Source organism: Nicotiana tabacum, chromosome 13 (assembly GCF_000715075.1).
Source record: "Nicotiana tabacum cultivar K326 chromosome 13, ASM71507v2, whole genome shotgun sequence".
NCBI classification, from domain to species: Eukaryota; Viridiplantae; Streptophyta; class Magnoliopsida; order Solanales; family Solanaceae; genus Nicotiana; species Nicotiana tabacum.
This window is the reverse complement of record NC_134092.1, coordinates 2,949,962-2,966,572: the sequence shown is the minus strand read 5'-3', so window position 1 is coordinate 2,966,572 and position 16,611 is coordinate 2,949,962. Positions and strand designations below refer to the sequence as shown.

Below are 16,611 nucleotides of genomic sequence, written 5' to 3'. Positions count from 1 at the left end.
GACTTGATTCCGAAAGGATACGTAGGCAGCCTCTCTCTGGGGTTCAGTCACACCAAAACAAAAACCCAAATTCCCTCAAAAGTGAAACCGGGGCAGATGTTATAATGGTTTGGCGATGGTTTTTGTCTGAAAGGTTCCAAAGTTGTAATTCAATCCAAATCCTTTTCAAGTCCTTCCGATCAATCGGCAAAGAGATTCAAAATGGGAGGATACAGTTACTCGAATCAGATACAACAAAATAAGAGAAATAAAATGAGAGAGTCTTATTGGTGAAAACCTCACGGGCATCATAAGGCGATGGTAAGCAGAGAAATTCGAAAATGAGAGAGTCTTGTTAGTGAAAACTCACAAAGAGCACTATAAGGCGATGGTGAGAAGAGAAATGAGAGAGGCCAGCTGGTGAAAACCCGCAAAGGGCGCCACTGATCGAAAAGAGAATCCTCACAGTCACTGGCATCGACACAGTCCTGGGCAAAGTTTCTCAGTCTCAAAGCAAGAGTTGTGATGAATTTCTGAGAGTTGGACGGTTTACACAGATCGGACATCTAGTACAAGAGGCATGTCATGTTCATTGAAGTTTGTATACACTCTAGATAAGTCCTTCTTTCTTTTCCCCAAAAGGGATACCTCTTATCTAAATTCATTTGTCTATTCCATTGTTTGCTTTTCTTTGAATCCTTTTCGATTTAACTCTGTTCTGAAACTAAGATAAAGAAGGGAAGGCAGGACTGATTTACAGGGTTCTCACTTGATACAAGCCAATATGCAAAAGAAAAGGCACCCAATCTCGGCAAGGGCATCAAGTTGACTCCAACTGGCCATGTTGGCCGATGTTTCGAAATCAAAAACTGTTGAAAGAGAAAATTCAAAGTCAAATGCCCACAAGGGAAAAATAAAAGTTGAAAAGGTTAAGTCCCACGTGACTAACCATCATGGCAAAATCCGGAAAAGCCAGAGGTTCTCCGAGGTTAGAAATGCAATCCATATTCAGGAAACAACCAGTTGCAACTAAAAGGACCGAGACCAAGTGACTGAAACAATCAAGGCCACAAAACCAACCACCGTTTCAAACTGACAAATTGTTCTTTGTTTGAAAAAAAAATAGGGAAATAGGTGCAATCCAAAAGCAACCTTGCAAGAAGCAGGTGCAACCAAAATGAAATTATGCAAAGGCTAGAAACAGTTTTGCAGCAACTACTGCAAAAGGGAAGTCTTCTCCAAACTCTTTCCCGCATTTTACTCATTATCTTAAAAATATATATGAAATTAAAAAGAAAGAAAAAAAAAATCATAGTAGTATAGGGTCTCCAATCCCTAGCTGTGTTTTCCAACATAGGGTCTCCAATCCCTAATTGATAATTTTTAGACATAGGGTCTCCACTCCCTAGTCTTTTTTCCAACATAGGGTCTCCACTCCCTAGTTGATGTTTTTAGACATAGGGTCTCCACTCCCTAGTCGTTTTTCCAACATAGGGTCTCCACTCCCTAGTTGATGATTTTTAGACATAGGGTCTCCACTCCCTAGTCGCTTTTCCAACATAGGGTCTCCACTCCCTAGTTGATTTTATTTTAGACATAGGGTCTCCACTCCCTAGTCGCCTTTTCCAACATAGGGTCTCCACTCCCTAGTTGATTTTATTTTAGACATAGGGTCTCCACTCCCTAGTCTCTTTTCCAACATAGGGTCTCCACTCCCTAGTTGATGTTTTTAGACATAGGGTCTCCATTCCCTAGTCTGCTTTTCCAACATAGGCTCTCCACTCCCTAGTTGATGTTTTTAGACATAGGGTCTCCACTCCCTAGTCTGCTTTTCCAACATAGGGTCTCCACTCCCTAGTTGATGTTTTTAGACATAGGGTCTTCACTCCCTAGTCGCTTTTCCAATATAGGCTCTCCACTCCCTAGTTGAAGTTATTTTGGACCTAGGGTCTCCACTCCCTAGTCGTTTTTCCAACATAGGGACTTCACTCCCTAGTTGATGATTTTTAGATATAGGGTCTCCACTCCCTAGTCGTTTTTCCAACATAGGGTCTCCACTCCCTAGTTGATGATTTTTAGGCATAGGGTCTCCACTCCCTAGTCGCTTTTCCAACATAGGGTCTCCACTCCCTAGTTGATTTTATTTTTAGACATAGGGTCTCCACTCCCTAGTCGCCTTTTCCAACATAGGGTCTCCACTCCCTAGTTGATTTTATTTTAGACATAGGGTCTCCACTCCCTAGTCGCTTTTCCAACATAGGGTATCCACTCCCTAGTTGATTGATATTTTAGACATAGGGTCTCAACTCCCTAGTCTCTTTTCCAACATAGGGTCTCCACTTCCTAGTTGATGATTTTCCAACATAGGGTATCCACTCCCTAGTTGATTGATATTTTAGACATAGGGTCTCCACTCCCTAGTTTATGATTTTTCAACATAGGGTATCCACTCCCTAGTTGATGATATTTTAGACATATGGTCTCCACTCCCTAGTCTTTTTTCAAACATAGGGTCTCCATTCCCTAGTTGATGATTTTCCAACATAGGATCCCCACTCCCTAGTTGATGATTTTTAGACATAGGGTCTCCACTCCTTAGTTTATTTTCCAACATAGGGTCTCCACTCCCTAGTTGATGTTTTGACATAGGGTCTCCACTCCCTAGTTGATGTTATTGTAGACATAGGGGCTCCACTCCCTAGTCGTCTTTTCCAACATAGGGTTTCCACTCCCTAGTTGATTTTATTTTTGACATAGGGTCTCCACTACCTAGTCGCTTTTTTCCAACACAGGGTCTCCACTCCCTAGTTGATTTGATCTTAAATGCAGGGTATACCATTCCCCGATATCTTTGCCAATATAGGGTATCCCATTTCCTGGCTACATTTTTTCAACATAAGGTACATCAATCCTTAGTTGAGACATCCTTTTGACAATAAAAGAACACAATCCAAAAAAAAAAACATGACATTTTCAAGGTACACCACTCCCAACCTTTTATTGCTTTCAATAAAGAAGTAGTTTAGAATTTTGTTACAATAACTCACAAAATTTTCCTAGTGCAAACTGGGGCAGAAAAATTTTGTTCGATTGTTTGTTTTGGTGTCTGAGTAGGTTTTACCTCGAGGCACAGGGTTCGAGATGACCAAAAGAAGAAGTCTCAATTCAGAATAAAAGAAAAGAAAAAAAATAAGTGAATCCAAAATGCAAAAGCAATTGAAAAGATGTGGAATGCTAAGACATGACTGAAGCCACGAGCATTGGAGTTCCGGTTTGATTAGAAGAAGTTATAGAACAATGAACTAGAACCTACAGCTAGTGAGCATTAAGGTTTAGATCAGAGTCTGCATGAAGAACCAGTCAAGACTCAAGATCAAGTTTATGAAGACTCATAGATAGGAATCTTGTAACTCATAATTGGTAGGCTTGTTTAGTTTCTTTTTTTTTATTTTGATATAATAGCAGGACCGCGGACCGGAGCCTCGACGGAACCTCACTTGACTCCTCAACTCATCATTCCACCATTCTCCTTGAACTACACGTGACCTGATTCCCCTATAATCCGGGATATGTAGGCTGTCCAAAACCAAGACTCTGTTGCACCCTATCTTTTATTTCTTTTCCTTTTGAATAATGGTTTGGTCAAAAATTAGTCACGTGGCTCACCTAGTCTTTGCCTGAAAACTCTTCATGTTTTCAAGCAAAGAGGGGCAGCTGTGAGCACCTAATTTTTGACTATATTTGAATTTTTATCACCTTCTACTATGTAAATATTTTTAGAATTTAATATATATATTTTTTAGCTTTGTTATACATATATATATAGAAAAAATTATTAATAATTTAAAAGGTAAATTATTACTATTAGTATTATTTTTATTATTATTTTTATCTTTATTTTTAAATAAAATAAATTATAAAATGAATTAAAAATCGAAAATAAATAAAAATTAATTTTTTTTATTTTTTTATTTTTATTTTTTAAAACAAATTTCGGATGGGAATTAAAAAATAGGAAAAGTAGAAATATAAAATTAAAAAGTAAAAGTAAAAGTAGGTAGAAATTGTTTAATAAAAAAAAGTAAAAGAAAGTGAAAAATTAAAAAAAAATAAAAGTAAAAGAATGTGGAAATTTAAAAAATAAAAAATAAAATAAAGTTGGAATTAAAAAATAAAAGTAAGGGTATCTGATTTTTATTTTTAAAAAAAAGTAAAAGTAAGTGGAAAATAAAAAAATAAAAGTAAAATAAGTGGGAAATAAAAAAAGAAAAGTAAAAAAGTGGGATTTTAAATATATTAAAAGTAAAAAAGGTGAGAAATTAAAAAATAAAATTAAAGGAAAGTGGGGAATTATTTTTAAAAAAAAATAAGAAAAATGGGAAGTGGAAATTCTTTTTAATTAAAAATAAAAAAATAAATAAAAAAATAAAAAATTGAAAATTTCGAAATTTTTTTCCTATAAATAGAAGAGAAATGTGATGAAAAAAAGGAGAAAGAGAAAGGAAAAATAGGGAGGAAGGAATTGAGAAAATTTTATTTTTCTTCTTCTAGGATAAAGAAATTTCTACTCGTTTCATTCTTTCTTTTCTTTCTTTCGAAAAATCAAGCAGCTTCACCACCCCAAAACCACCAGCCCTTGACCACTTTTGAGCCATCATTAACCCCCCTCCCCCTCCCCCCCCCCCCCCCAAAAAAAATACAAAAAAAAAAGCTCCAAAAATAACCACTAAATCGTCAGTTTTGCAAGGTCGATTGAGGTTGCAAGTTGAGATTTACCGCTCGAGTTTTTCGTGGTCCGAAGGGTCCAGTTGAGAGCTATCCGATCATTGAGTGATTGTAATTTAAATCCACAATCATCAATACAAAGGTTCACTTCTCTTTCTATTTTGTTTTTCTCATTAATGTTTTGGGTCACTCTGTTTTAATTTAACTTTGAGTATGATATGATCGAGTTCGCATCTGAGTGTATTAAGATTAATTTGTTCTCATGTTGAGTATTTGTTACGATTAATTTATTTTCCTTTTTAGTAGTTCATAAATTTAATTTTATTGATGAATATGTATTAATTTGTTACTTTTCTTGTTTATTCAATGAAGTAATGACTTTCCATTTTTAGCATGCTTTAGTTTCATTTTGATCTCCTATCTTAGTGACTAAATTGGTCCTGCCTGTATCTATCTATTCCAGCCATAAATTTAGTCTAGTTTTAAATATTGGTTAGCAGTAAAATTATAAGAGATTAGGTTGGGCCATGATTGGTGTAAGACTTTAATTGGTCTTCCCTAACGTATTTATGGACTAATTGTTGCACATGACCAAAAATAAATAAATATTCACAAGTTAGCCAATTTTTTTTTTTTTTACTTCATTTCCTCCATAACAATATACATACCTCATGACCTTACAATAATGTCAAAAAAAAAAAAATTAGTAATTGAACAATATTCGAACATCGTAGCTTGATTTAGGCGCGATTAATAATAAATTATCGTGACTATGGGTACGGTTCTCGTGGCATAGTCATGATACGTAAACTCCAATTCAAGTGCGCGTTTCACGCGACTTGACTTCAACTTCGAATAATAATAAAAATAAACATGTTGTAAATCGCGGGTGCGTTTCACGTGACGCGATTCGCAATATGTACAAAAACAAAATGAGTGTGCGACATCGCGACTTGTTCAAATAAGTTCCATAAATAATTAAAAGCGGTTAAAAGTTAAAAATGCACAATAGGTTTTAAGCATGTATTAAATCAGATAATTTGGCCAATCATTAATAGTTGAGCGACCATGCTAAAACCACGGAACTCGGGAGTGCCTCATACCTTCTCCCGGCTTAACAGAATTTCTTACCCGGTCTTCTGTGTTCGCGGACCATAAATAGAGTCAATTTCCTTGATTTGGAATTTTAAAATAAATCGGTGACTTGGGACACCATAACTTATTTCAAGTGGCGACTCTGAATTAAATAAATAATCTCATTTCGAATAATGTCACTTAAATTGGAAAAACTCTCGTATCCCTTATCCCCTCGGGAAAAAAAAGGTGTGACAACACTTTGTGTTTCGGATGGCCTTCTTTGTTAGTTATAAAGAATGCCGATTATTTGAGAAATTTTAACTATTGTCAATTTCTATTTTAGTGAATAAGGAATGGAATGGGAGAATAGGTATCCATTCTAAATCTACCAATCTAAAAACCATGGTAAATTTTTAAACAATGAGTACAGATAAATTTTTTAAACTAGCTCTGTTCATGCTAAACTAAAATACTACTTATTGATTGAGAAAAGAGTTGTTAGCACTTTTTTAAAATTTACATTTCTGAAAATCAGGCCCACAGCTTTAGAAGTTGACTTGAATTAGAACATATATAACTAACTTCTCCCAATGATGCCATCCAATAACCAATTATAAGTTTTGGAGTTTGACTTAATTGGGACAATTTTAACTAAACTCTCCTAATTATGTTATCCCTGTGGTTTGCAGTTTCACTTAAATTAAAATATCTCTAACTAATCTCCCCCAATAATGCCAAATTTGCGTGAAAAAGCATTGAATATTCATCTATACGTGATGTTTAGATCAACCAATGCAAAGCATACATTTTTCATATATACCTTTCTTACTTAATTATGTTTAAATGATATGTATTACTATTAATTTATTATGTAATTGTTAAGATTATATTTATTGGTTTGGTGTAAATATAAGAGAGTAAACATATATAAAAAATGAGTAAAAAGAGTCTGACTCTCTTTTGAAGTAGATCACTTACTCGTATCGAATATTTTTACCAAACTAAGGAATTTAGTTTAAGTAGTCGTGGAAGCATTTATTAATGCTTACATTCGGGTAGTTTATCTATATTACATCCTTTGGGTGCGATTTTTCTTACCCTGAATGAGCGCGGAATATGTTATACACGAACTGTCTATTTTAGTTAAAAAAAAATTGATGTGAAAATACATATCACTTAACCATAGTCAAAACCATGACTGTGTGTATGCAAAACACATATCTCTCTTCAAGCTGGGGCAGATTCAATGTTCCACCGACGGGTTCAATTAAATAACTTTTGATGCGGAGTAAAAATTTATTAAAATTATAAAAATAGTAGATATAAATCCATAACTTTAAAAATATAATAGGTTCAATACTAAAAATCTTAAAAGTTGAACTCATAAAGTTTAGATTCTGAATCCACGTCCGTCCTTGAGAGACATTGGGATATCGCATTCAACTGGTCCAACTCCCTACCTTCCAACTTTACCAAACACCAGGATTTGCTTACACCTACCAAATCCAAAATTATCGAGTTTTTTACTACAAATAAAATTTCACTTTTTCAGTAAGATTGAAAAATATTACTAAAACTAATTACTCTTTATATCCCATTTTACTTGATACTGTTATCGTTCGAATAAAAAAAAATATTGGCTACGATATCTTTTAAATATTTTATCCAAATATGATAAATTGTGTTTCTAGTAATTTATGCATTGTCGCTAAATATGTAACTGATTACATATAATAGAAACGGAGAATAAACTTTAGAACGCAGGAAATGATTAAATTATGTTGAGTCTGTATACCAAATCGAATCGATACAGTAGAGAAATACTTTATATTTTTCCTTAAAAAAAGAAAACAAATTCTCCAATTAATGTAAAAGTGTTTTTAACAACAAAAAAAAAGGTTGAAGTGTTTCCGTGGTATCAACTTTTCAATAATAATTTAATATTTCCGAATATCTCAAACATATAATATAATTAAATTAAAGCAAGGGAAGAAGTTGAAACTTGTAGAAATTTGCATGATCTAAGGCGATTGTTTGGGAAAAGAGAAGAAACATAGATAGTGAAGAATTGACAAAGAAACATCATTAATAAAGTTGCATAATTGTTTTAAGCAGTACTGATGTGAAGCCCACTACTACTCCCATTTTCTGTAGAGGAAGAAAAGACCCTTTCAAAAGTGGGCATTAAACCCTTCCAACTTTACCCGAAACAACAAAAATAACAACAACAACAATAATAATAATAATAATAATATGCTTTTTGCGTGTCTTTGTACACATGGGCGGATGTAAGATTTCTCATACATGAGTGCACCGCTAATAAAAGGAGAAAAAAATAGTATTAAGTGAGAATTGATCTTTATTCCTCTAGGTGAATAACTCAACATTCAATCAAGTGCATCACTCAGTCTCTTTGACAGTTGGGGAACTAGGATTTTCATCAAGAGAATCCAAAATATAAAGAAACGAACATTCAGAGAAGCTAATGTGATTCAACCTCTACAATATACACGTAAAAACTAGTTTTGACTTTGTATATATAGTGTGATTTTCCGGATCAGGAGGTTCGAATAAACCCTCATTCGCCACCCTAGTTCCGCCCATGCTCTTTGGAGTAGTTAGGTTAGACTGCCTACATCACCCCTTTGGAGTGCAGACCTTCCCCGAATCCTATTGCGGAATATCTATGCACGGGGTTGCCCTCTCTTAGGGCCCGTTTGGCCAAAAAAAATTCCTTTTTTTCTAATTTTTTTTTTCTTTTCGAAATCAGTGTTTGTTCATAAAATTTTCGATTTTCATTTGGAGATAAATTTCAGAGTTTTTTGAAAATTAAAAAAATTCCGAAAAGCTATTTTTCAAAAAAATTCACTTCAGATCACTCACAAAAATTCAAAAATAATCCAAAATTATATTCATATCTAAACACGACTCTAATTTTTAAATATCATTTTTATTTCAATTTTTTTTTAACTTTTTTCCGAAATTTTACAATTCTGATGTCCAAACGGCCACTTAGTGTTGTATGCGAAGCTCAGCAAAAGTAACTATTTTAGAAGTTTCGAAAAAACTATGCATTAAACACTAGATGATGATTAGAAAACGAATTTCACTCAAACATGCATGTTATATTTAAACCGATTATTAATATCGTACAAAACCAGATTATGTGCACAATCAAAACAATGTTCAGTTGTCAGATAAAGAAGGGGAAAAAAAGTAGAAAAATAATAATTTAGGAAAAATAACAATATGGAATCCTAATGATTAATTTTCAGTCAATTTCTTATTAGAAATATTTTTAAGTGGTCATTCGGTCGGCCACTGAGCAGTGAGCTTTCCAAGTATGAAAGACCATAACCTCCTTGTCACTCTAGCCATCCCTCTTTATTACCGTTAATCATACTCCCTCCTCGGGACCCAAAAGTCCACTTGCTACTTCCACAAAGACACAAAAGAAAACAATTTACTACTATAATGTTTGTTCAAACACTAATATCTAGACAAATACTTTTGAATTTTGTCAAAGGTTAAACTCATTTTGCATATTGATTTTGAAGTAGGAGGAGGACTCTTTTTACCATTATAATGTTGAAGGTTATTGTTTTGTCGAGCAAAGATTAAAAAAGACGAACGACATAATTTTCGAAATATTATATGTCCATCATACGATGATACATTAAATATATGCAAGGATGAATAGTTAAATAGGTCTTTGTAATTTTAGCTTGAGCTATTAGAAAAGATAATTTGGTGAGTATTAATCTAATTCAATTGGAAATCATTGTTTTTTCTTTTGGATTTTAACCTTATGATATTTGGAACTAATCTAACTAATTTTAAATTAGCATGACGTAGAACTTGTTTAGGAAGAAACACTTCAGAAAAAAAATTTATTTTCAAAGTTCAAACCCAAAATATTTAAGGACAGTTTGGTACATTAAACTCTAGTTATGCGCGGGATTCGCGGAAGGGTTAGACCACGAGAATCTATTGTATGCAGTCTTACCCTACATTTCTGCGAGAGTCTGTTGTCATGGTTCGAACCCGTGACCTTCTGGTCACATGGCAACACCATTACCGATTACGCCAATGCTCCCCTTCAAACCTAAAATATTTGATTAAAGAAAAAAAAAATCACTCATTCCACCACATTTCTTGGTGATCAGTTGAGAAAAGCATAATTTGATCAATATATATCTTGCTCCAAATTAGGAAAAAAGAAAAATATGAATAACTTATGTGAGGTAAAAATACTATTTCTAATAAAAATACTATTTATACCAACTCACATGTACTCTTATAAATCATACACTAGTTAATTAAAATATATTTTTATCCATTAAAGTAATTTAAATATGACAAATTAATATGATTTGCCATAAACGCCATAGCACACCATCACAAACATAGAAGAGAAAGAAGCTTTCACACACAAACCTTCCTTCTAAGTCTTCACAAAGCAAAGCATCCTCTCTCTATTCACACTCACCCCATCTCTCTCTTCTTCAATTTTCTCCTCTCAATTCACAAGCCAAGTATTTGATTCTGTGTAACAACACTCTATGTTTTCATAGGAGCAGAATGCCAGTAGAAATGGAAGGAACAACAAAACCTCCACAAATTTCTGATATGTTTCACAAATTCGCCCATGTTGTCCGTACCAAAACCTTCGAACTCTTCGCCGATGAAACCGGCGAGGAAAACACCTCCAACTCCACTGATGTCTTCACTCTGTTCAACTCCGCTGAGGAATTCATCCCTAATCAAAAAGTCGTCGTTATAAAACCCGATTTCTGCAAATTCCCAGAAAATGAAAATACCCATTTTACTAAATCCCTAATTTCTTCACTTTTTGCTACAATTTCGTCCTTTGAAGCTTCTTATCTTCAGTTGCAAACAGCTCACGTGCCGTTCGACGAAAAAGCGATCGAATCAGCTGATAAAGTTTTGGTATCAGTTCTTCAGAAATTAACTGAAATGAAGAATTTGTATAAGGATTTTAGGAAAAACCCAAGTTGTAATTTTGATGAATTTGTAGGGTCGGAATTGGAATTTCAGGTTCAAGAAAATCAGAGCAAGCTCAGAGTTTTGGAGACTATGGTAAATCAGTTAATGTCTTTTATGGATTCTAAGGATGATGAAGTTTTGATTTTGAGGAAAAAAATGGAAAAATTGGAACTTTTTAATTTCAATTTGTCAAAAAAATTAGGGGTCAAAAATGAAAATTTGGAGAATACCGGTACGAAGGTATTGTGTACAGTTACTGTTTTTGAATCTATGTTGCGCGATTCGATTAAGTTAGTGAATAAATTTTGTAAGTTGTTAATGGAGTTGATGAAAAGAGCAGGTTGGGATTTGGAGAAAGCAGCAAATTCTGTGTATTCTGATGTTAATTATGCTGAAAAAGGACAGTTTAAGTATGCGTTTATTTCGTATATTTGTTTGGGCATGTTTAAGGGCTTTGATCTTGAAGATTTTGGTTTGTGTGATGAAGAAATGTTGTGTAATAGTGATGGTTTAATGTCTGGTGAAAATGATTATTTGAAACAATTACTTGAGCATGTTTCATGTAATCCGATGGAGGTTTTAAGTAAGAATCCTAATTGTGCGTTTTCAAGATTTTGCGAGAAGAAGTATGAGCAGATAATTCATCCTACAATAGAGTCGTCGATTTTTAGAAATTTGGATGGGAAAGAAGTCATAGTGGATTCTTGGAAGTCGTTAAGTGTGTTTTACGAGTTGTTTGTAAGGATAGCAAGTGCGATATGGTTGCTTCATAAGTTGGCCTATTCCTTTAATCCTGTAGTCGAGATATTCCAAGTCGAGAGAGGGGTTGACTTTTCGATGGTGTACATGGAAGATGTTTCGAGGAAAAGTCAATTCCCTTTGAGCAAGACGAGGCCAAAGGTGGGATTTACCGTCGTACCTGGATTTAAAATTGGGAGGACGATCATTCAGACACAGGTTTATCTTACTGGCTTAAAATGCACGGAATAGTGTGAACAAAGAGATCTGTACAGTGGTTTGCAAGTTTCTTTGCTTTGTTGTGCTTTAGTTCATCTAACTTACACCAAAAGATTCAGATTGCTCCATTTGACAGCTAAATCCCTTTGGTAATGACTTCAAAGAATTCTTGTCAAAGTGATAGATGCTGCTGTTGCCAAGGGATAAGCCATCTTGTCTCGCAGCAGAAGTTGGTGGCCTTGCTGGCCAGGGCTGGTATGGATGCTCTTTGTTATTATCGCTAGTAAGTAGTCACTGCCTCACTGGTTAGTCTAATTTGTGTATTTGCTTGCTTAGAATTCCTGTTTCTAGGGGGTTCTGTTAGTCCTATGAAATGTATGTAAAGCACTGATTTTATGGTTTTCTTTTTGTTGTTTTTCTTTGTATTCTGGTTCTTTTTAAATTAGGAAGGTGAGATGAGGTAGTGGGAGTACAGCATATTACACAATCAAAATGTAACTCTTTTAATGTCAATATGACAGTAATTTCAATAGTTAATGAATTCTTTCATTAGTTAGTGTAGTTACTAGTTTTAAAAGTATTGATTTGCTTTAAAGAATTGTTCCTTGTTCTCTAGCCACGTCAATGTATTCCCAACCTTGGTCGTTGATAGTTTTTGGGCTTGATCAACTATTTCTGCACTGCTTTATTTCTATGTGTAGATTACTTATTTAAAAAAAAGTTTATTTTTCCTTCATGTAGATTGGAGATTCTTATCTTGTATGATTATATGTTTTCAGATTCACGAATTGCCTGTAGTTATTACATTGCTATTACTATCTTTCTTGAAAGAAAAGTGTAGTGTTTGTCTCCACTTTTCTGCATGTGTATGAAGGAGGATTAGCTGAAATAGGATGGTCTTTCTTTTTCCATCAGTAATTCATTCTTAATAAGCATGAGCTTTACTTTGAATGTCAATTTATGTAAAGGAAGATAAGCAGAACTAAAACTATCGTGTGTTGCTAAATTTGAGTGAAGGAAATTACCATACAGTTAAGTACTCGCATTTTTGCTTTTCTGATAATTTTAAATGCTACCCAAGAGAAAGGATATTAACTCTCTGATTAAATTCATTTCCAAGTGATGAATTGTGTGCATATAATGCCAGAGCAAAAGCATGCATTATGTGCAATTCTATGTCATCCACTGTGAGGGCTCACTTATCAGCAAAAAAATTAATTTTTAGGACTGACTAATTTCTTCATAATACTGTTGTACTTTTGAGTGTCTTCCCATAAGTATGCAATTTTATCATTTGTTGTACATGTCTAAGGGCTTTGATCCGGATGGCATGCGAAAATGGTTGTTTGAAACAATTAATTGAGCATGCTTATGTAATTCAATGGAGCCTTTGAGTAGGAAATCTAGCTTTGTGCTATTCCAAGTATTATGAGGATTCATCATGAGTTTTACGCTGGTTACCATCCTACCGCAACCCTCCAAGCCCCGGCAATGTGAGCAAGCGCACACTAGCGGAGTTTGTGTGCTATTCCAGGTACGAGTGAATATTCATCTTATATTAGAATCTTCTAATTTCACCCATCTGGATGAGAAAAAAGTCAAACTAGATTCATGGAAGTCGCTCAGTGTGTTCTACTAGTTGTTTCTAAGGATGGCATATTGGCATGTACAATTGGTTGCCTCATAAGTTGGCATGTTCGTTTAATCCTGTAGTTGAGATTTCAAGTTGAGAAAAAGTTGGACTTTTGGATTGTTTACATGGAAGATGTTACAAGGAAAAGTCAATTCCTTCTGAGCAAGATGAGGCCAAAGGTGGAAATTAATATTATACCTGTGTTTTTGTAGTTGAGAGGAGGATCATTCAGCCTCAGGTTTATATAACTGGCTTTATAGTGCTGTAAACTAAGAGAGTACAGTGGTGTGCAAGATCTTTGCTTGATTCCTCCAACTTAAACGGAGAAATTCAGTGCGCTCCATTTGTCAACAACTCCTTTTGGTACCATAGGACGGTGAAGTGATTTGGTAAGACATGACACATCTTCAGCTTACCGAATATGATCCTTGATAGGAGGGTGTGGAGGTCGAGAATTAGGGTAGTTGGTTAGTAAGTAATCGAGTGTATTTCGCTTTCATACCTATATTGCTTTTCCACACATATGTACTAGTGTAGTCTAGTATTTTTTATTCTTAGAAAATTATTACAACTTGTTGTTTCTTTTGTTTCGGTTATCTTGTTTTCTGATTGTGATTAATGCTTCTCTTTCCCATGGCTTCTTCACCGTATTTCTTTTCTAAAACTGTTGTGTTCATGCTTTCCTCGCGCCGAGAGTCTATCGGAAATAGCCTCTCTACCTTGTAAAGGTAGGGTAAGGTTGTTGTACCCTTTGGTACTATAATTCAAAGAGTTCATGTCAAAGTGATAGATGCTGCTACTGCCAAGGTAGAGTCGTCAAAGTTGTCATCCCTTACTGTCCAGGATTGTTATGTATGCTTGTTATTACGGCAGTAATTGGTTGCTAGTTAGTCTAATTTGTGTATTTGCTAGAACTTCTGTTTCCAAAGCTTCTGGTAAGTCCTGTGAAATGTTTGTAAACCATAGAGTTTATGTTATTTCGTTACTTTTTCTTTTTTTTCATTTTTTGGTTCTTTAGCTACGAAATCCCACATTTCTTAGGATTAGCTATCCTTAAAAAGTTTTTTTGTTAAGTGTATTCTTCTTATCCCTTTTGGAGAGTATCATGATGTAATTATAAAATTACCACTTCAAAGTAAGGTTTTCTTTCTGTTTTATGTGCAAATTAGATTAGTCTTCACATCTACATGTTACTAGTTTAATCAAATTTATAAACTGCAAAACCAAGGCTTTCTTTAAAATATTGGTTTTTACATGTATGTGCCTATGTGCCTTTGGCTTGCTATTTTCCTTGGAAACCTAATAAAGTTTCTTAATGAAGGGGTGTACGTGACTGGGTAGCTCATTAGTTTACTTGAATATACTAAATGTAAAATGTATTTCATATTCGTCGCTAGTAACGGAGTTAGAATTTTCGTTGAGGGGTGTCAAAATATATAAAAGTAAACATACCAGAAAATTAAGGGGAGTCAATACATAATATATCTTACATATAAAAAAAAATTACCTACTTACATAGTGTATTTTTTTCACGAAGGGATGTCATTTGATCCCCTTCTCGTAAGGTTGCTCCGCCCTGCCTCAAGTATATATATATACACGTGCGTTGTACGTAATTATCTCGTATTAATCACTAAAAGGTATGTAAAATCCAAAATTATCATGCATACAACATATATAAAAGTAAACTCAAATAATAAGAAAAGTGAGACAGTTCCTTCAATTGAAAGATGTTTAAAATCAATAGGTGCTTTTGAAGAATTGGAATTAACAATTAGGAAGTAAACAACTAAATAAGCGTAAAGGATGATTTAGAACAAATTAATGGACTTCCCCGAAGATACATACCGATACAGTGAAAGTATATATGAATTAAACAAGATCAAGTACATGTTCACCATTGAAAAGCAGTTCAATGAGAAAATAAACCGACAAAAAAACATCTCAAAGTGAGTATAATAAAATATTCCTTTGCAAACTCATTTTATCAGCTAAACAAATAAAAGTTGTCAAAAAGTTCAAAATAAGTTGGTTATTTTGCCTATTCATTCCCTTAAAAGTTAAAAAACAAATTGTACGGCCTTTACCCTACTTATTTTTAATAAACATAAAGTTTTGAAATATTGGGCAAAAACAATAGAAAATCATGGTTCACGGTAAACCTAGGAGTATTTCTCTTGTCATGCTACTTCATTCTACTATTTCAGTGTTTTCTCCAAAATTCTTTTCTAAAGTATCATCAATTCTTATAAGAACTCAATTTTAACTCAATTTGAATCGTTATGTCCTACTGTTCTACAATTCTATTCGCATAATAACACTTTAAAATGCCTCTTACCCTAATTTAACTATAAATTTATATACTTGTTAATTATCATCTAACTTTCACTAATGCGCTATTAAAGATCTCTAATTGAGTAGCATGACAAATATACTCCAAGAACTTATCAAGCTAATCCCTTTACCAATTCCACATGGATAAGAATAGTACTTCAATATATATCGTGGACTTTGAGAATTTTAGTTGTTAGTTTTCATTGAAGTTGATGCACTTTTTTTCATTTGTCTTCTCTCTTTCTTGCCAAAATTTTGGATATTTAGGTTGGTTAAATAATTTTTTAAAGAGATAATTTCATGTTGATTAACTTACACTCAAAATTAAAGGGAATAGATAGATATAGATAATTGTTATAAGTATACAAATTTATAATGAGGGAAGGGGAAAAAGAATTAGTGTTTCCTTTTTTTAAACATCCATCAGATTCTTTTTTATGCTTAAAATCTATTAATTTTATGTACATGCAAATTTAATATCCCACTAATAAAGAATTAGGAGAAATCTTAAATATTCGATTACTTTGATGCCCCAAAGAAGAAGAACAAGAACCATCCGCGCTACTTGTTTTCTTTTGCGGATATTTGCTAAGTTTATGGTTAATTGGTTATAGCTTTTACTCTTTCGGAAAGAAATATGTATATCAATTAAATATGATTTATAACAAAAAAAAAAAAAACTTTACCTAATATCTATTTTACAAAATCATATATGTGTTTTCTATTCAAATATGAATCACGTCCGACGATATTAATACTTATATATTAACCATGCAAAAAATATTAGATTGTTTGCATTAACATATATATACTTCTAGGATGACAAAATAAAATAATTTTTATAATGCATATACGCTAAAGATCATCTTATCTTGGTAAGAAAAATATCGTGATGGCTC

The 16,611-nt window shown here is 33.6% G+C and overlaps 1 protein-coding gene across 1 annotated transcript; it reads left to right on the top strand.

Annotated features, from left to right (window-relative positions):
- Positions 1 to 10,093: 10,093 nt before the first annotated feature.
- Positions 10,094 to 12,282, top strand: LOC107815902 (protein GRAVITROPIC IN THE LIGHT 1-like). The gene has a single exon (XM_016641551.2). It carries the CDS (start codon positions 10,363 to 10,365, stop codon positions 11,776 to 11,778), a length of 1,416 nt encoding a protein of 471 aa, XP_016497037.1. The 5' UTR covers positions 10,094 to 10,362; the 3' UTR covers positions 11,779 to 12,282.
- Positions 12,283 to 16,611: the final 4,329 nt, after the last annotated feature.

Bases quoted from the DNA above. Each gene is read 5' to 3' on its own strand.
- LOC107815902 (XM_016641551.2), top strand. From the start codon at position 10,363: ATGCCAGTAGAAATGGAAGGAACAACAAAACCTCCACAAATTTCTGAT.